Source organism: Lytechinus variegatus, chromosome 7 (assembly GCF_018143015.1).
Source record: "Lytechinus variegatus isolate NC3 chromosome 7, Lvar_3.0, whole genome shotgun sequence".
NCBI classification, from domain to species: domain Eukaryota; kingdom Metazoa; phylum Echinodermata; class Echinoidea; order Temnopleuroida; family Toxopneustidae; genus Lytechinus; species Lytechinus variegatus.
The window spans coordinates 39,678,713-39,700,412 of record NC_054746.1 but is presented as its reverse complement, the minus strand read 5'-3'; the positions used below and the strand labels follow the sequence as shown (position 1 = coordinate 39,700,412).

Below are 21,700 nucleotides of genomic sequence, written 5' to 3'. Positions count from 1 at the left end.
TCATACACAAGATGACAAATGTCATCTACTACTACTGCTACTACTACTACTACTACTACTTCTACTACTACTACTACTACTACCACTACCACTACTACCACTACCACCACTACCACTACTACTATTACTATTATGAATCAATATAGCAGGGTACTACTAGTATATCAATATGCACTATTCTTGTTTACCTTTCCTTCTCAAGATCACCCGTGCATGATCAGTACTAAAAATATCAACACTCATACAACAACAAAAAAAAAATCATATTTGAAGTAAAAATTACACATAACTCGAAACAGCTGCACTGCAAAAAACAGTATCTATCCCTTTAGATTCATCAAAAAAAAAAATTCCAATAAATATGATAAAATCATCACAAACTTTGTTGGGATACAGATATTTCATTGTCATCAAAGAAGATGAAACAGTAAAATGTTTGAAAGAAATATTCTATGATTTAGAAAATGCATTGCCATTTACTTATTTAAAAAAAAAGTCGGAATCTGTTTGAAATTGGACATTGTGCATCATACATAAATAAGTTATTTCAGTAAAGCAGTGAGGTTGTGTAGTCTGCACATATCATACTTGGTACTTAGAAGAACTAACAGTATGAATGAAATATTCCACCAAAAGTGCAATTAGAAACCTGGCCCTTTTCAATTTGTCAGAAAATTTTGGCAAATGAATAATAAATGAGACTTTTCAGACTAATACTCTGTATCACACTATTTATTGACATATTTGAATCATAATTAATCATGCATACACAATTATGTGTATCAAGGCTATTCTACAACAGATAAAGTTTTAAAAATACTCGAATAAATACATGAGATATTGCAACTTTGACTCAATAAAACTATTGCCAATTGCAGTAAATAGAGATTTGTTCAGTAATAGTATACTAAACAAAATCATGATTTCAGAACAATGTTTTTGTTTTGCTTCAATCAATAAATATATTCTTTCTTTGCTCTAAGACAATGTGATTACAAAATGTTATTATACAGTATAATTCTTTCCAGCTCGAAATGTGTGTAGCTGAAAATTTCATGAATCAATTCGCTTGTGATTTTCATTTAACTATTATCAGCTACTGTAATTCTTAACTATGATTAGTTGCATAATTTGATTTCCTTCATAATTAATACAGAAATATGTGATTTGTCTAATCATATACCTCATATGAACAAGCATCAAATACACTTCTTTGGCACCACAATTAGGAATACATGGCACATCACAAACTACAAAAAAAAAGAGTATCTATATAAGGAGATGTATTCAAAATCATTAAAACATCACTACCAATATTGAAGCATTATCATGTGTATTCCAAAGCAAACGTGTAGATGCCTGCAGTATCATTATTTTAACTTGATATCAAAGAAAATAATAACGTCAGCTTATATAATTTCTCTTTAGTTGTTCAAATGTCTATTATTTTATTACATGTAGTTAGCCCTGGCTTGGATAAGCCATTGCACTGATCCATTTAAATTACTTTTGTGAATTCAAATCACTGTTGTTGTTCAAATTTCTATTCTTTTAGTAACTCCTGGATTGGATAAGCCATTGATTCATTAAAATTACTTCAACAGATTCAAATCACTGTTGTCTGTTAGATAGATATTATCTAATTTTTATAGTTTCTACCTCCATCAAATCATGAAATATCTTTTCAAATGTTTGTATGAAATGTAAGTAAACATAGCATATCTCCTTTTATCTGGGTCCTCATAACATAAAGCTTAGTGAATTATTGCGGGAGAGATTTTATTATTGATCATTCATACACAATCATCAATGCAATCAATAGCGAAATCAACCCCACAGTAATCTTTATGTTATGGAGCTGAATACCAAGAATGTTTGATTGTCTACATCAGAAGGATGTTAATGAATGATATCAACCCTGTTTTCATGAGGTAACATGGCAACAAGAGGTACTCAGATATCTTATCTACACTGTAGGAGGTAAGAGTAAAAAATAAAATTACATAAGTAAAAGTTGAAGCACCACAAAGAATTAAAAAAAAAACACAACAGCTGCACACACATATGGCTTGGAAGCTACTGGGTTTCATTGACAACCTTTGGTTCCTCATTTGATGAAATCACTGATGAGAGCATAAGAGAAAGAAAGAGAGAGCGAGACAAAGAAGAAAAGAAAGACAGAGAGAACCATATTATCATAATGGAAGAATATACAAGTCAAGATGAGATTTGAATATGGATAACTTAAAATTTACTAAAACTATCCTAAAGTAAGCATCCAAAATGAAATATATTCAAAAGTTTACAGTAAAATATTTTGCAAGTGTGACTGAAAATCAAAGTTGTATGTAGTATAAAATAATGCATCATGTCACTTATTGGTCAAGGAGCATGAATGAGATTATAAACCTGATAGAATGAGAAATTTGGTGCAAAATCATGACTTATTTATTTTTAGTCACGACTTATTGAAGGTCAAATTTAATTACCTGTGAAACAGTCACAGGAAAGGTAATTCTAAATCAATATGTTTACACAATTTCTAAATAACACCATCATCTTGTTCACAGCTAACAAGGAAATAGAAATGGTCATTAACAGGAAGCAAAATATAATTGTTGCAGTATTTTGATATTTCAAATGCATTTGAACAGATTTTGTACTATTAAAAAAACCCTTCCCATTTAATATTACAATAAGAGACTTCAGATGGACATTCTCAAAATACAACTTATGCATATTATGTTCACACAACTTTCAGGTATTGGAAGGATCTTGACCATCAACTGCACATTCACGAAAAAATGGTTAAAATCTAAAAATGTATTTATATTCAGAATTAACAGGAAATAATGGAATGTCAGTTTATGTACACAGAGATGGACTTATCTATGGAAATAAACTTAAATACCTGTATGCAATAAATTCTATTTTTTCTTTTACTATTTTGTCATTTATCCTCTAACTTTTAAAGAAATGTCAACATATGTTCACTTTTGCATAATTTTTTTTTTTTCTCGTTACATACCAAAATTACTTTTCAAGAAACTTTACTTTGGAGAAAATTTGTAGTTGGTAAATGAGCTGATGACTTGCACTCCATTAAAGTATGGTCTCAGTTGAGTAAACCTTGGTCTTGGCTTAGTTAACCTTTGGTTAACTTTATCAATGATATGAGAATACCACAGATTATGTTCTTTGTTAAATGAAGACATTATATTTCTATATGAATTACCTCAAAATAGATGGTAGCTTTGATGAATAAGCAATATTTTTATGTCCACATCCCTCTTCCCTATGAAATGAAACCATTTGGATTGGATCTGCTGAGGCTGGCCTTCTCTCAACAGCTATATCATAAAGCTAGGCAGAAAAAAACAAACATGTTGGTAGTTAATCAAATATGACTTGATTAATAAGTCTTAATAACCACTATGAATAAAGGGTATTTCTATACAATGTTGCATACTCATAGGCAATGCATAAAACATGTTCCAAACCCCCTAATCCCTTTCCTGCATTTAAATAAATATAGTTCATTAATTCATTTTTTTTATTCATATAATTCATTTATTCATTTTATAATGATAGATGCATAATATAGATCTTTCAGAAGAAAACTAATTTTGTATCTCAGGATCTCCCAATTTTGTATGATAAATATGATAAAGTTTACCTTCCTGCCTAGGTCATGTGGTACAATCCAGTCATCTTCAGCATGAAGAATAAGAATAGGACACGTCACATGCTCTATGCTGAAAACAAAATATAATCAAATTTTCTATGATTTATTTAAGAAAAATACAAAAGAATATTGTTATTGTATTATTTTCACCAGCAACAGCATCCTACTTTGCTGGCTTCTTAATCAGGTATCACTCATCTTTGAAAATAGAAGTATTTTACATTTTAAACACAAAACTTAAAATAGTTCCAGAATTGTTCCAGAAAACTTGACTGCAGCTTTCATGAGATTACAGCAATATATAAAAGACTGGATTCCAGGACTTGTATTTCATTTCCTCAGATAACAGAGATTAACTGATTACACTATCTCTTTATGAGTATCTTTCTTACACATCATCTAATGGGTGCATTAAGTGAACAAGTGGAACACCTCTGGAAGTCCCCCCTGCATTGATTTGATATAGCAGCAGTGCTGACTTTGAAAATACCTATTTATCAATTATTCACAAAAGAGAACATGTTATAATTATATGACATGATAATACTATGTCCATTGACCCAAAATGACCTTTGACCATGATCATGTGATCTAAGATGTGTGTAAAACAATCATTTATACTTGATTACCCTTATGTCTACATTTCATGAACTGTATCCATAAACTTTCTAAGTTATGATGCCACTTCAACAAATATCCCCAACATGACCAAAGTTCACTGACCCTAAGTGACCTTTGACCTTGGTCATGTGACCTGAAACTCACACAGGATGTTCAGTGATACAATCACTCTTATGTCTAGAGACTTATGAACAAGATCCATAAATTTTCAAAGTTACGATCATAATTCAAGAAATACCCCCAACATGGCAAAGTTCATTGACCCTAAGTGACCTTTGACCTTGGTCATGTGACCTGAAACCAAGGCAGGATGTTCAGTAATACTTGATTACCCTTATGTCCAAGTTTCATGAACTGGGTCCTTTCTAAGTTATGTAATTTTAATAACTTATCCCTAGGTTAAGATTTAATGTTGACGCCGCCGTCGGAAAAGAGGCGCCTAGTCTTGCTCTGCTATGCAGGCGAGACAAAAATGATAATTTTTCCCTATGAAGGAACTGTATTACACATGTACTTGTGGTCAAATTTATACTAATGTGAGCAGATGAATATGAAGTTGTATATTTGAGGTTGTACTCTTATTACCATTGTCATGTTTATTTCTGTATCATAGGATATAGAAGGGTAATGGGAACTTACTTAACATCACTCTGAAAGTATGGAGCTGTAGAATTAAAAGCTTGATCAAAGTAACCTCTGCTGTATGGAAGAATGTTCCAAGGCTATAATAGAAGACAAATATACAGCTACATGTTATCTCACAATTCTCTTTTATAGATCAATCTAAGCGAAAGTCTGTATTACGCTACTCTGAAAATATGGAGCCACAGAAATAAAAGCTATATCAAAGTAATCTAAGTTTTATGAAAGAATGTTTCAGAGATATAAATTAAGACAAATATTGCGCAAATTGTTGAGGGGGGGAGGCCCCCCGCCCCCCCCCCCCCCCCGGCCTAGATAGGGTTAAAAGCTAGATCAAAGAAACCTAAGTTGTATGGAGGAATGTTTCAGAGATATAAATTAAGACAAATATTGTTTACATGATATATCATATATTCTACCTTTCATCTCCTGTCTTTCTCCCTTCCCGACACTCTCTTCATCACTCTCTCCTCTCCTTTCATCTCACTATCTACCTCTCTATGATATCATCTTACAGATAATCTTACAATTCATGAACATGTCCCATAGCTGCATCAACTAGATATAGAGTTATTTACCATTCCAAATGGATGTCTCATGACCTCATCAAGAAGGTTGTTGAATGGTGCTTCTAAGACAAGACCTGTAGGACATCCCTCTATCAAATAAGAAATATAATGTATTACTTATTACACACAGGATGACTACAATATGTTTCAGTCAAGTGTAGAGTATTGTGATTTTATGCATTAAACTTCATGCAAAATCAAATTATTTTATATTTAAATGGTTTGTCAAAATCTGACAATAACTAATTGTATAATTCATATTACAAGGTTCAACAAAGTAGATTTTCTATAGTACTGTTCAAACTCACCTTCTCTGCATATTTTTGAAGTGAATACTGTGGATATCCTGAAAGAAATAAAGAACAAATAAAAGAAGAATCAGATGCTTAAAATCAAAACTCATCATACAATCAACATACAAAATCTACAAATATATTTGTACATGTATAGGCATTTACAGTGATGTTTGTCTCAAGAATATTCTTTTTTAAAGATAAATTCCAGTATTGGTAACGATCTCAAAATGACTTTTTACAGAATCTAATATAATGACCAATAATATATGAATGAATAAAAAATATGTTCCAAAGGATTCTGGAAGAAATTGTGTAATTGCTGAGAAATAAGCAAAATAAGCGTGGATTCGGTCACTTCCGTTGGGTCTTTATTCCAGCAATAATAATACACTATCCCACGTGTGCCTATCTGTGTTGGTGGTCTTCAGTGTGAACATTTTTCAGCGTAGATTTCAAGATTTCACAAAGTTCAGTTTATGTAACTGTACCAGATCTAGATCCTCGATGATATACTGACAATTAAGCCTGGTTTTACAGACTTTCTCATGAAATCAGTGTTTACTGCAACTACTGGCATTTCTCTTTAAGGAAACTATTATTCTTACATGTATCTTGAGCATACATAATGCACGTAGAAACAAAAGTAGAGAAGAGAAATCTTTTGAAAACAGCTGAATATTTACATCAATAAAACAAGTTTATTCAACTTGAGAATTTATTAAATTGTTGACCTGCAACTGCAAAAGAATGGAATCAATTCATTCATTTGAGTTAGTTGTGAACAACAGGTTGAATATCAAGCTTAAAAAAACATTACCCTGTTCCAAGAGAATGTCCCCAGATGTAGAAAGGGGAATCCCCTGTCCTTTCTCTCAGCCATCTATACACTGTTCTTACATCATCATGAATACCATCCGCAGTTGTATAACTTGATGAATCTCCATATCCTAGAAAAATAAACAAGTGGAATGCCTCTGGCCGTCTCACCTGCATCACGCGGTTCAATATAGCAGCAGTGCTCACTTTGAATACTACTCTAACTCGCACAAGATGTTCAGTGATACATGGTTACTCTTATTTCCCTTTTTATGAACTAGACCAATAAACTTACAGAGATATGATGGTTATTCAACAAAAACCCCAACATGGCCAAAGTTCATTGACCTTACATGACCTTTGACCTTGATCATGTGACCTGAAACTCGAACAGGATGTTCAGTGATACTTGATTACTCTTATGTACAAGTTTCATGAATCAGATCCATAAACTTTCAAAGTTATGATGGTAATTCAACAGATACACCCAATTCGGCTAAAGTTCATTGACCTTTGACCTTGGACATGTGACCTGAAACACGCACAGGATGTTCAGTGATACTTGGTTACTCTAATGTCCAAGTTTAACGAACTAGACCAATAAACTTTCAAAGTTATGATGGTAATTCAACAGATATCCCCGATTCGGCCAAAGTTCATTGACCCTAAATGACCTTTGACCTTAATCATGAGACCTGAAACTTGCACAAAATGTTCAGTGATGCTTGATTACTATTATGTCCAAGTTTCATGAATCAGATCCATAAACTTTCAAAGTTATGATGGGAATTCAACAGATACCCCCAATTCGGCCAAAGTTCATTGACCCTAAATGACCTTTGACCTTAATCATGAGACCTGAAACTTGCACAAAATTTTCAGTGATGCTTGATTACTATTATGTCCAAGTTTCATGAATCAGATCCATAAACTTTCAAAGTTATGATGGGAATTCAACAGATATCCCCAATTCGGCCAAAGTTCATTGACCCTAAATGACCTTTGACCTTGATCATGTGACGTGAAACTCATGCAGGATGTTCAGTGATACTTGATTAATCTTATGTCCAAGTTTCATGAACTAGGTCCATATATTTTCTAAGTTATGATGACATTTCAAAAACTTAACCTCAGGTTAAGATTTCGATGTTGATTCCTCCAACATGGTCTAAGTTCATTGACCCTAAATGACCTTTGACCTTGGTCATGTGACATGAAACTCTGATAGGATGTTCAGTAATACTTGATTAACCATATGGCCAAGTTTTATTAACTAGGTCCATATACTTTCTAAGTTATGACATCATTTCAAAAACTTAACCTCAGGTTAAGATTTGATGTTGACGCCGCCGCCGCCGCCACCGCCGCCGTCGCCGTCGGAAAAGCGGCGCCTATAGTCTCACTTTGCTTCGCAGGTGAGACAAAAATATGGTCAAAGGTTAATTTCTTGCTTGATTTCACAAACAAAGATTTTTGAAAATGCAATATTGTTTTGAATACCGGTATGTAGAGGAAAATCTTCTAGAAAATACAAATTAATGACAACGCTTCATCAGAGAGAATAACAGAAATCACATAACAATTTCTTTCACACAAAATGCCATATTTAGATATAATCATGTGCAGACAATAATCTTACACAGATATTCATGCCATGCCATACATTTTAAAAAAGATGTCTAATTTTGATTCACAACATTAAGACATGCAACTTAAAAAAAGAACAATTGTAAGAAAATTGTACAAACCTCTGTAGTCTACAGCTACAACATGGAATCCCAGTCTAATCAATAATTTATACAATTCTACTCGGTGTGGATTTGCTCTGTAAAATAAAAAGAAAAAAACGTTATATATTTTTTTTTGTCTTTGAATACTGGTTTTGATTTGATCCAGTTAACAAGCAAACTGATGAAACAAAAATGATACTGAAAACCAGACATAGGAAAAGAGGATGAGTACGCAAAACAATAAGAGAGAGGTTAAGAAAGAAAGGATGAGAAAAGGGGAGAGGGCGAGAGAAAGAGAGATATGAGAAAGAGTGACAAAATAACTCAATATATTTTTGTATAATGTGTTTAATCCTTTGACAAAATATTTCACAATTATCAATGGTTATTTTCTGATATTAAACCTTACTTCAGGTATTGTTTTGGAGTTGAAATCATTACCTTGAACCTGAATTTCCATGGCAGTACATAATCACTGGTCTATGGTCTCTTAATGCTTTATCAAAGAACTCTCCTGACATTTCGTTATCTTCTCTTGCAGGTCTTACAGAAGTAGGAAGCATTTGCCTAAAGAGAAAATATAAAGTTTGATTGACTAAGAGATATTATTCCCATTCGTACAAATACTCAAACCTTAAAAAAGAATATATGATTCAAATTCATGGTTTGAAATCTGAATATTGAGGAAAGAGCTTGTGAGAATATAAACAATAACAATTAAATAAATTTTGTCAAATGAAATCATTTTCAAAGGTAATATACATTTATTCTGCACAATTCATTGTATATTTGATTATTTATTACATCTTTGAAATCTTATTCATTTTTAAACGAAAATATCATTGTTTTTGTTTGGGAAAGCTTTTCTTCTTCTTACCTGCAACAAATGTCTTCAAAGAATAAAAAATTGGTATGATTGCCTTTATTATCTAACTCAAGTCAATTCTTAATGCCATCACATTTTCCTAAATATCATCTGATATAGAGCGTGATTTTAAAGTTTTCCATTTGACTTCTTTGACTTACCTTTACCTGATATTGCATTCAAGTGCAGTTTGTTTGCTCCCTGCAATGTGCAATATTTATTGCTTATCCAGTATGAAGATATTTCAATATCTTCTTTATGTTTATGTCAATTTACATCCAAAAGCAAACTGACCTTTCATTTATGAAATTTCCATGAATACCAGCATTGTGCAAAATTGAATATTTACACATTTTTTATGTCACCCTCCATGAATTTTATTAAGCCAGTATAATTTCATATTTAACTGTGATGGTACATTTAGATGTCTGCTCCCAATAATTGCTATTGTCAATGTCGCAAGATGGTGATTGGTGAATGGTGAGCAATGACAAAAATGGGCACCTCAGGCTCACTTCATATTCAAATAATTTTAATCAAACTCATTGTCCTGAATACCCTAACATTGGACTGAACAAAATATGGGAATATCATTAAGTATAATGATCATATATTGATTAAATATCACAAGATATTATTGTTTTGTGAAATGGTTTGATTTTCTGATAATTCTGTTACCATGGTTAAAAGCCTTAGAAATTAGTGAAAATAACAAAAATAGTGACCACATAACAAATGGTAATATTCATGAATAATATTGCTTATTAGGAATTACCCTGGAACAAGACTATACTTGAATGAAAGTCTTACCACACTCCAAGCTGAACTCCATTGGTAGAAGGTAGATATACGTTCCTTGCTCCTTTCAATCCATATACCTCAGGAGCATGGTAGTCTCTGAATACAGGACACTTGACTGTTTGAAAAAAATATGTGCAAAAACTTTTGAAAACTTCAAAATGTACAAAGTATGGATGTGAAACTCAATTACTCACATTCTTGTTGTAGAAGAGCATAAATTTAAAACAATTAACTAATTATTCTTTGTTTCTAACACTCTCATCAATATATCGATATATACGATGATACTGTTAGGGGCTTGATGGCCATTCTCTCCAAAGTATTAATGAGCCTCAATACATTTATAAAAATATATTTTTCTTTAATTTTGCATTTTGTTTTATACTGTAAAAACACAATCAAATTTACACTCTAACACTGAAGTCTTCATAAAAATAATACATATGTCCTTAATGACAGAACCACAACTTAATTAACATAAAATATCCAGTTTATTTTAATTAACGCATTTATTTGTTCAAGCTGGATCCAATATTATCATCACAGATAAGACTAAATACAAATATTTGATTCTGTCCATAGAATAAGAAACACTACACAAAAATCAACCAGTTAATCTTTTTCTATCTGCAAACCTTATCTGAGACTGAAAGTAAATAACATTTGTACCGAGATAAAGAGAAAATAAGTAAATACACATCTGCAATACCTTGCCCATATGGAAATGGAAAAAACAGAAAAAAAAGAAAAGAACAAAAAAGAACAAGAAAGTTCAGACCCAAACCCTCGGCATTAAAGACTGAGAAAACTGCTCAAAACTTGATATTTATTGTATAACAGTACTACACACATCAACTGGTTAGATAATCATACTCAACGTTGTACAGTTTGCATTTAGAAATTGTTAAAAACACAATTGCTTATAAAATTCACATTCTAACTCAATAGTTTCATTAATTTTAAAAGTTTCATTAGTAAATATCCTGCTAATAATAATTATTATCTTAATACAGAGGAGATGTTTGAACTTCCATTAAGAATGACTGAAATTAAAACTATTAAAATGATATGCGGAGTCATCTACATAACGACTATATTAAAATGAGTTTACTCACGGTAATTGAGGAAAATAAGTTGGGAAGCAAAGTCAGGGATGAAATAAACTAGAACTGGGAAGATTGTGTAGAACAAAATGGAATTCAGCAAACATAGCTTCCATGTCCAACTCCATATAATAGCTCTCTTTCTAATAGTAAATGAAATCAGTGAAAAGGAAGAAAATCCGAAAGTTATAAATTGCTCTCTGTGCTCACTAGTGTACAAGACTCAGGTCTCAGGATATGGAAGCAAACAAATTCAGCAAGAGAGATAAAAAGTACAGTATATATATATTTTTGGAATTTAGATGATGAAAAATATACACTAAGTTGTCACAAATTACTCTTGTTTAATTCTTAAAGGGGAATCCAACCCAAATAAAAACTTGTTTTATTATAAGGAAAAGAAAAATCTGACAAGTTGATAGGTGAAAGTTTGAACAATATTGGACAAACAACAAGAAAGTTATGAAATTTTAAGTTGTAAATATTGGTAATCACTTTACCCATGGAGACTTCAAATTGGCTGCAGAAATGTGACATCATAGTGATGTACGGCATGGACTACTCTTCCATGTACCCTAATACCCTTTTTACACAGGATTTTCTTAGCCCCGGACTATCTTTAACCCGTACTATCTTTTTCCCTTTTCACACATGCCAAATTGTTATTGCTAACCCCAGATAAGGAATGCTTGCTTTTCACACATGAAACTCGCTAACCCCACACTAGTGGTTTTTGTCGATCATTCGTAGTACAAGTACTTCACTCGTACTTGCCATTTAGCCCCACCTATAGTACAGGGTTAAGCTTAGCCCACTTTCATTTTACACTAGCGATCTTAACCCCGTACTATCGCTCTTAGCACCGCAATTGCTGGGATAACCCTGCTTTTTTGCAGGGCCAAATAATCCCGTACTAATGGTGGGGTTAGCCCACTTTGCAAAAATGCTGTGTAAAAAGAAAGTGGGCTAAGCTTAACCCCGTACTATAGGTGGGGCTAAATGGCAATTTAGCCCCACCTATAGTACGGGGTTAAGGAAATTTTAGCTTGTGTAAAAAGGGTAAAATACATATTATGGCTAAAATGTCAGTTTTCCCAAAAGTTTTATTTTAAATCAGATTTTTCTTTCATGAGGACATAAAACAATATCCTACCTGGGTTATATTTAGATTACTGCCCAGGGGGATGGGTACTGTACTTACAGAAAACCACAAATCCAAGATAATAAAGTACATGGCCTATGGGAAAGCTGTCCTTGCCCCTTGTCATAATTTACTTACCCAGTTACCAATTTGAAATCTACATAGTATTAATGATCTCAATTTTAAAGCAGCTATAAATTTCTTATTGCTTGTCCGATTTCTTTTAAAATTTCACCATTCTGTCTCATTTATTTTTCTCCTTTCCAACACATAACTTTGTGGCCAAGGCTGGATACCCCTTTAGCACATACTAAGCAATTTACAACAATGCAGCATCATGTGTTTCAGTGTTCTTCACAGAATAAATTTATGCTACGTACCACCATAGGCTACCACACCTGGGTTAAATGCAGCACAATGCAATGCAAATCAATTTCTTGCTGAAGGAAACCATGCAGTGACTGGGATTTGAACACACAACCCTTTATTTCAAAGTCTGGAGACTAATCCACTGGGCTACAATGCTCTACTGAGATACCTTAACCTACCATTTAAAAGAGGGTGTTTTTTTTTCTCCTCTACAACTTATTTATTCATTGACATTTTTTAGCAAGGAAGGTGAAAATGGAATAAGGAAATGAACATCCCTGCACTTGTAAATATTGTTTATGGAAGAAGGGAAGTTTTCACTCTGAATTATTATTTTTCCTTGCAGTTAGCTTGCTCGGCCAGATTCTATCATTGTAATGTAACTAAAAAAATACAAGAAAGTTTACTTTCTTGGTATGGTGGATTAAATGGTAGCTAGAGGCTAGAACTGGAAGTATTGATGAATTAATAAAAAAATATTGTTTTATATATTGTATGAAAAATATTTATAGGATGATTGGGATGTCTGATGTCCGGACACTTAAGCAGATAAATCATCTTTTGATCTGGATTCTCTAATTATTTTTGCTGTACAATATTGACTGATATTACTTTGAAACAGTCGATTAATGAAATACTGATTACAAAGTTCCTGAAACTGCTGAATTGTCTGGAGATACAACTCTGGGTGTCCAAGTACGTCTGCATTAGCTAGTGCCCCTTGTCTATACACATGCACATTTTTGCAATTCTAATCCCAGCGGGACATGTTCACCAATTCTTCGCAGTGAAAAACCCTCAATGACTACGAATCATAAACTTATATTCATTTAAAAAGTCCGATAAAAAATTCTGGCATAATATCAAATTCCATTTTCATGTAATGTCCCCAAATCATGTGTAAAAGACAATGGGTGGGCAGACATGGCAATGGGGCACAACTTTTTAGTTTAATCTGAAATCACTGGCCAAGGTTTTTAATCTGAAAATCACTGGCCAAGGTTTTTTTCCAAGAAAATCATTTAGTTATTTCTCTATTTTTAAAAATTAGATTGGATCTGAATAAAATCAGAGACAGAGGCTTACTACATGTGTAGCATACTTAATAGGCTCGTGTTCAGAACAGAAGCAACCCTTTTGCCTGGGGCCGAGTCAAATGTATTGCTGTACACATCACATGTGTGACCAAATTATTTCCAAACAACCCCTTAACAAGTTTTTCGTGGGCTTAATTATTTACACATTTGGCCCCTAAACAAGTTGTCGCTATGCTATCCCACAGTTTGGGACACAGTTCACTTTGCACGCAGTGGGGACATTTCCAACAGTATAGCCATACTCATGATACCTTCCCCTCACAAAATAAAATCGTGCTCATTCGACAAGGGGATGGGGACAGGGACAGTTTCCCAGTGCAATGTGACAAGGAAGACTCATTCAAAACCTTTGGGTTCTATTACCATTATCATTATTGTCATCATCATTATTATTATCATACCATAATCACAATTATTATTATTAGGTGGTCTGTCATGAATATGACAGATCACCTATTATATTCGTCAGATTTTACTTTATTTGTTTTTATTGCCAAATTTTGTTCCCACTTTATCGCAAAATCGGGCTTGTCAAATTTCTTGATTTTCATGTCATGAATGGACATTATTATCAATCGTGGTCAAGTTTGGGTACGTTTCAGACCATTTTGAGCATGTCAAGAATTTGCGCGCGCACAGGTATGCTTGCAAGTTCTTGCACCTACCATCGGTATCCATCTTCGAGTCGTCATTTATTTTATGTCTGTCCATTGTCCATTATCTTCTGATTAATTTGATACCTCATTCAGCCTCTTACGACCAATAATACGCAAATGCGCGTCAATTCAAATTTGCATTACACGCGCGTGCAAACTCGCAAAGTAAGTCATAAGTGGGCAAACATACATGTATGCCTATATAAAATTCACTGTAGCTCTTCAGGGAGTCCGTTGACCCCCAACTTTTCCTCACTCTTGGATATAGTCAATATCTCATCTGGAGATTGCGTAAATACCACAAAATTACGTTAGAAATAAAAATTACACATTTTCGCAACATACGTCAACGTATTTATGCATATTTGACCGTATCTTCGTTATTAATGGTCATTTTTTCTCAAATTTTGATATATGATGTAGTTGAAAAAATTCTCTACAAATAACGTGTGAATAATTTTCACTTTTGACCACAGCATCAATGTGTTGTGACCTGTTTAAGTTTTTGCAAATTTTTTCTGGGCCTAATTTTTTGAGAATTTTTTAAAGAAAATGTTTTATTAATAAATTTTACAGTCTTCCTGTAAATTTCAAGCCCACTTTTTTTGTGGTTTTTCATGTAGGACATTTTTCGTAGTTTTTCTGGAACTTGTAAAACATCATTTATGTATTTTCTAAGTAAACGCTACAATATTGAAACACTATTGTGTTAAAAAATTTCATTCCGGACATTTTGTGGAAATTTCCGGATTTTTTTTTATTTGGTTATTTTCACCAAATATTATAATATAACATATAAAAAATTTTCAGATACCTTCTGTGAAATTAAAAATTATGCAATTTACTTAGATAAACATTTTCCCGAAATTTTACGGGAAAATTGCCTGTATTGAATCTTTCACCTGACTTTTATTTAGTAAAGTCATCAAGAAAGAATTTTCAAGTAAATGATAAAGTCATACACAAATAATAAATGGATATTGAAAATTGTTGACGGAAAATATAATGTAAAATGTTTAGGAATTTACAGAAATTTTGCAAACTTCCCCCCCAAAAAAATTCTACTCAATACTTTTATCAAATACATCACTGAGTTTTGAAGTGAATGCTGTGAAATTGTAGCATTGTGAAATTTCTCATTAAAAATAATTCAAATTAGCAGAAATGTTGAATAAACATATTTAAGATATTTTAGTTCTCAAAAAGTATCACCTGTGAATTTTCAAGCATTCTGTGAAATTGATACCCACTGACATTGTGAAAATTTTTGCTTGAAATCTTGAAAGAAAAATTGCTGACAGAATAAAGAATTTTTAAAAAGATTTTGCATAAAAAGCATGAAACTGTTGATTAAAAATTAGCTGCTCTGAAAATGAAGGCTCTTTTCAATTTTGGGAAGCCAATTTCGGTAAATCGTCTCAAATTTTTTAGATTTTAAGGCATTTTACGTGCTCCAAACTTCCTTTTTATATTTACCGTATTGCATTATCACCAACATATTTATAATTTATATCCATCACGTTTATCATTACCACATTAAAGAGTATTTAGCAATGGTCAAAAGTTACTCCCATGATGATGTCTATGATCAAGATTGTCTAATGATTCATTTCATACATTAGCGACACTTAATGAAATTTCATAAGAGACCACATAATTCGTCCTCATGACGAATTAAAATCTAGTTATCATTATTATTGTCAATATTATTTTGTAATCCTTATCAAAATCATTATTATCATTAGTAATAGTATTAGTAGTATTACTATCATCATCATATATCATTATTCTTTATTATTGTTGTTGCTATTAGTATTGGGAAAATATTCCACTGATTCATGGAATATTTTCCTAAACTCTTAGAATATTTTGGCATTTTCTGAGCCATCCAATATAATACAAATATGCTGTTTGACCTGCGACCGATTGCATGTGATGTTTTGAAATCGGCAGTGAATATTACGTGTGAGGATTTAGACAGTAAGATACTCTCCCCAAATCACCAATTTTGAGGATAACTGGAGGATGGACATGGAGTGAAATATGGGTGTACAGTAATAAATTAAGCTATTTCCCTTTCTCATAATATTTTTTTCTAAATTAATAACTTTTTTATCCCACCTTTGCCTCTAGTACTCTAGCTGTCTAGGGTTATCATAGACCAAAAGCTTCGGTCTCTGTTATGTTGGTTGTTCAGCTGAACTCCGTTGGCTTCACTCACCAAATACAGAGACCGAAGTTCTAGCGCGATCTGTACAGGGGACTCAATGGCCATATGTTTATGTACTTAAGATCAGATAAAACGGGGAAGTGAATGTGCGCGACAGCCGAGGTAAGTCACTGTTTTTGTTCCTTTTAACTTGATTTTTCTCATTTTTTTGGCAATTAATGCCAAGAGGGAATAGGGTTATCCGAACTCGGGTTGGTGAAGTGTACACTGTCTGTAGTGTAGCAGTAGTAAAGTGGAGTGGAGCCTGCATGAATGGCAATTGGCGATACGGTACCATTATTAATATTTTGCACACAGTCACAGAGAAAAACAAGGCCAGGGGTACTTTGGAGATAATTTGGCCATGCGTATGTTCAGCAATACATTTGGCTGCCCCCCCCCCCCTCCGCAAAGCTTCGGTCTTCAGCGGCTGCAGGGCAGCTCCACAGACATTTATTTGCTACTCACCGCCGTCTTTCCTTTTTCTTGCAAGCCGACGCTTCCCCGACTGATTTTGTCTCGTCCACGCCTCGCTTAGCGGTCACATCTCCACTTGTTTGGATTTTGCTCGTAGAACTTGAAGTTGTGTCACCCCGGAAACGCATTATTCTTGTAAATTGTTGTGTACATGTATAAATATTATTTGATCGATATATTTTTGTAGCTTACAAATCCACATGAAACTCTAACGTTACACGTAAAATAGTGTAATTAAAATAAAAAGTAACACTGCTATACCGTACGCTCTCTCAATCGCTGCTCATCCTCAAAATTTCATGGCCGGTATATACTCGGAGCTGGAGCTGGAGGGGAGTTATTACGCAATGCAAAATGCCGGCCTCTATGATACGAGGTCAACGAACTTTCTAATAGTTTAGTTTACCTTTAGGCCTACAGACTTAACTCCAATAGACTCTAGTTGTTCAAATTTATCAAAGCCCATATCACGTTGGCATGGTGAATTGATGTATTATATGAAATGAATTGTGGTTATTTATTTTGACAGGAATATCGAAATTTGTATCGTGGGAACAATGATTTCGATGAACCAAAAACTCAAACTCCTCCTCGCCTCGCATCTCTCTGACTTCGAGTGAGACTATCTGTGGCCCCATACATAAGGCCGTAACATAGCTATGACTATGTCTTGATATATTTTACTTATTTGTCATTTTTAGAAAATAAAAGTTATAACAATGCTTCACAAATTACGCCCATGGATATTTTACTCAAACTACCGGCTATTCTGCAGATGTACTCGCCTATCTTCCGTGAAAATGGTAAGTAAAATTCAACCCATTTTCCCATAATCTCAATTCTCACTTAACCCACTTTAACGACAAACGTACCCGGGGGGAGCTCCGGCTCGCGAAGCGGGCGCGCGGCCGGAGCCCTGGAGTCATGACTCGTCCCTGTAATGTATCTAGCAAAATATCGATCCCAGTGTATTTGTTTTGTTGGAATCATGCATATAAATGGGATAACAGGTATTCAATCTACTACTACCTTGCCTGTGTTAATTGCTTCAACCTTAATTCCTGAAATGTCAAAAGATTAAATATTTGAAAAATGTTTTATTTTTTGCCCTTTCCTCCTAAACTCCGGAAGAGTTTCATGCATGGCCAGGGACATTTTTTCAATTGACTACTCAAATCCACATGTGATAATACTAACTAGTAAATCACTACTTTTTTAATCTATGAATGATGCAGGAACAAAGTAAAGCTAATCCTTCATCAGGGGAAGCTTTGGAAGAAGATCCACCACCTATGCCTCCTCCGTCATTCCCAAGTCATGATTGGATTGGCCCAGCTGATAAGAAATCCAACCTCAGATTGATTATACCTGCTCAACCTGAACAAGAAACCGATTCAGAAAGAGATTACAGAGTCATGAGAACAGCCACGTATGAATGGAACCATCAGTTCTGGTCAAAGCAAAATGAAATATTCATCAAGGTAATTTAATATTTTTAGGACAATATTTGTGATTGGAAGATTTTGGATACGTCCTCCAAGCTAGGAAAACAAATGAATATGAGAGGCTGTGTACTACGAAAAAAACATAGATTGTTACTAATACATATATTCTAATTCAATTTTAGTAATAACTCTTGTAAGATGTATTTGATAAATTAACAATGAAAAAAAAAGATTCCCAATAATTTTCTTTTAGTTTGTTTAAATGCACAAGTCTGTATAAGTACTTTGTGAATTCTGTAAGACTTGACTTCCCAATCATGACCCCATGGTTTGTGACTTTTTTGTCCCTTACACACTCTCTGTATCAGTTTATCTGTTTCTTTATTCCTTTTTTTTTGACAGGCCAAAGAGCAATTTGTCCAGGAACGTCTTGGTAATAAGCAGAAAGAGATAGAAGACTCTTCGGGTAATGAGGCTGTAATATCTGGTATGCTATTCCATTTTTACTCAAAATCACATTGTTAAGAGCATGAATAGTATGTAAAAATCTTCCAAATCTAGTTCAACGAATGTACCAGTATAAGCAAATATTAAACTCAATTTAGATGACAGAGCTTTCCAGTCTACTCTGGGTAGACTGGAAATAGGTACACTGTTTTATGTTAATTAAATACTCTCCATATTTACATATGTAAGTTGTTAGAATATGTGACATTATATAGCTTCTAATCTGAATTGTATATTGAACAATTCTGAGATTGTAGAATACCAGTAAATTGATATTATGTACTTATGTATTATGATATTTGAATTCCAGGTGTAAAGCAAGTTCTGAGTGCTGAGGAGATGGCCGAGTTTTATCAACAATTTCTGAAAGAAAATCAGCATTCATTCAAAGACTACAACAAGCAATGGTACCGCAAAAACTTCTCTCTCTTGTGGCCAGCAATAAAAGCCAATGTATCAAAGTTGATGAAGAAGAACAAAAGATGATGCATCAATTAAGATAATTTGTAAAGGAAGATTGTCAAGAGGATTGTTGCAACATCAGTTGAGAAGGTTGAAAAGGTTCAGTCTCACTTTGACAGTTGGCCCACCAAGACTATGCCTGGCTCTAGTGGACCTCCAGTGGAGCATGCTAAGAAATCTCAGTAGTGTCAAATGCTTCCCCAGAACATACTGATATTTCCTTCTAGGTGGAGAGCTCAACATTTTGAACTGGATCTGATGCTTGATTTATCTTTAATTAGTGGGTTATCAGGGATACTGGGTAAATGTTGCTTCAACTCAAACAATTTATTTTTTTTTCTGATCCCATACAGCGAAAATATATACCTATTAAAAAAACAGAGATGCATGAACAAACTCACATCATTATCAGTCATGGATATGAATTTCACAAGCTTGTCCATGTAACTGTTTACAGACAAAAATTCTGTTGCATTAACTTCAAAAGAATATGATTGCTTTGATCAGCAATTGTTTGCAGTTACAAAGCAAATAAAACGTCTGCCTTTGCAACATTTTGTTTGCATTGAATTCTGATGACTTCATGCACACAATTTTGGTGAGGTTTGTCTAAAGAAGCTCATAGGCTTAATACAGGGATCATGTCTGTCCTATACAGTGCATACCAAAAAAATTTACACTTTGAAAAAGCCCTGGGAATTAAAAAAATATACTACATGTAGGTATTTTTTTCACATATATTCTTGGGTTTGGGTCTCATCTATCCAATGGAAGTAAAAGTTTTGACACAATGTTACACTTGAGTGAGCACTGTCCATTTTTGTAAGCTCGCAGAAATCTGTTTGTGCAGAAATGCTTGTTTTCACGCTGTGTCAAGGGAAAAGGGCGAAATCAAACTTACCCTGTGAAACATTTCTCATACATTTCCCTTGCATTTTTGGTCAATTGCAATAAAACAGATACATTCAAGCATTTTGTAACAATATTGCTACCCAAATTGAAATTTCAACACTTTGTAAGCACAACCTTTACTTTTTTTTTTAAGTTTTCACTAAGTTTTTATCATTTAAAGTGGGTTTACATTTCATTTTTCCTTAATACTTGTTTCTCCACACTTTATTCCCAAGCTTGACAATGATTAACAAAATGAAAATCAAGCCTAAGCCATTTGATGTAAATCACAGCTCAGTGTAAAGCAATATGGTCATGATGTCCTCGGTGTGTGGGGGCGTGGGATGGGGCGCAATGCACTCTTCGAAGTGTTTTGGGCAAGGAAACAAGTTTACAAAGGTAAAAGATATCTTGAAATCAATTTTACTAGCTAAATTCCACGTGTTCTTCATGATTAAGGTCTATTTTAATTCGCATAACTATTTCAAAGTTCTGCACAAATCATTTTTCACTATTTAAAAGTAAGTGGTGCTCACTCAAGCGGAAAAATATTTTTCGACAGTTATATCGTCATTTGCTTAAATGGATCTGTACCAATGTTAAAATGTGGAAAACTGTTCAGGATATTACAAATGTATAATTTTACAGGATTGTAAACTTTTTTTTGATATGCACTGTAGTCAGTTTGTTCCAAGTATATATTTGCAGGAGGAAATCGTGTATGCAGCTTATGTACTACATGTATGACAATGTCTAATCAGTTTCGACAAAATTATAGCTTTCTATTGAAGGATGTATCAAACTTTAAAGGGATTGTCCAGGCTGAAAATATTTATATCTTAATAGAGTAGAATTCACTGAGCAAAATGCCAAAAATTTCATTGAGATCTTTCTAAGCAAAGTTTAATGAGGCCGTAACTAGTTTTTCAATTTCTAATCAAGCTCAAGTCCTTTGATGTAATGCAAATGTTTAGTTGATGTGCATTTAATTGAAATTCAACTTCCATGCTATGCACCATATGGCTTGATTTTGGGACTTGTCGTTGAATGTATAAGTTTCCTGCAGTGCCCAATAGTCTTCCTACAGTACCATATACATGTAACATACAAGTTCTCATCGAGATGGTACTATCATGTATAACATAATATAATCACGATTGTTAAAGGACAAGTCAACCCCAGCAAAAAGTTTATTTTAACTAAAAGAGAAAAATCCAACAAGCTTAACACTGAAAATTTCATAAAAAACAGACGAAAAAATAAGAAAATTACAATTTAAATTTCCCTTAATTTCATAAAACAGTTGAATGCACATCCT

The 21,700-nt window shown here is 33.4% G+C and overlaps 2 protein-coding genes across 2 annotated transcripts; one reads left to right on the top strand and one right to left on the bottom strand.

Moving 5' to 3' along the window:
• Window positions 1-73: 73 nt before the first annotated feature.
• On the bottom strand, window positions 74-17,370 carry LOC121419268 (lysophosphatidylserine lipase ABHD12-like). The gene is made up of 12 exons (XM_041613655.1): window positions 17,069-17,370; window positions 11,141-11,271; window positions 10,035-10,140; window positions 8,801-8,926; window positions 8,378-8,454; window positions 6,631-6,760; window positions 5,826-5,863; window positions 5,527-5,606; window positions 4,946-5,028; window positions 3,677-3,755; window positions 3,236-3,363; window positions 74-2,123 (listed from the first exon to the last, which is right to left on the bottom strand). The coding sequence occupies exons 1-12, from the start codon at window positions 17,203-17,205 to the stop codon at window positions 2,108-2,110; spliced, it is 1,131 nt and encodes a 376-aa protein (XP_041469589.1). The 5' UTR covers window positions 17,206-17,370; the 3' UTR covers window positions 74-2,107.
• A 332-nt stretch (window positions 17,371-17,702) lies between these two features.
• LOC121418020 (COA8 family protein CBG23705, mitochondrial-like) lies at window positions 17,703-20,235 on the top strand. Its single transcript, XM_041611722.1, has 4 exons — window positions 17,703-17,880; window positions 18,313-18,558; window positions 18,925-19,009; window positions 19,340-20,235. The coding sequence occupies exons 1-4, from the start codon at window positions 17,797-17,799 to the stop codon at window positions 19,513-19,515; spliced, it is 591 nt and encodes a 196-aa protein (XP_041467656.1). The 5' UTR covers window positions 17,703-17,796; the 3' UTR covers window positions 19,516-20,235.
• Window positions 20,236-21,700: the final 1,465 nt, after the last annotated feature.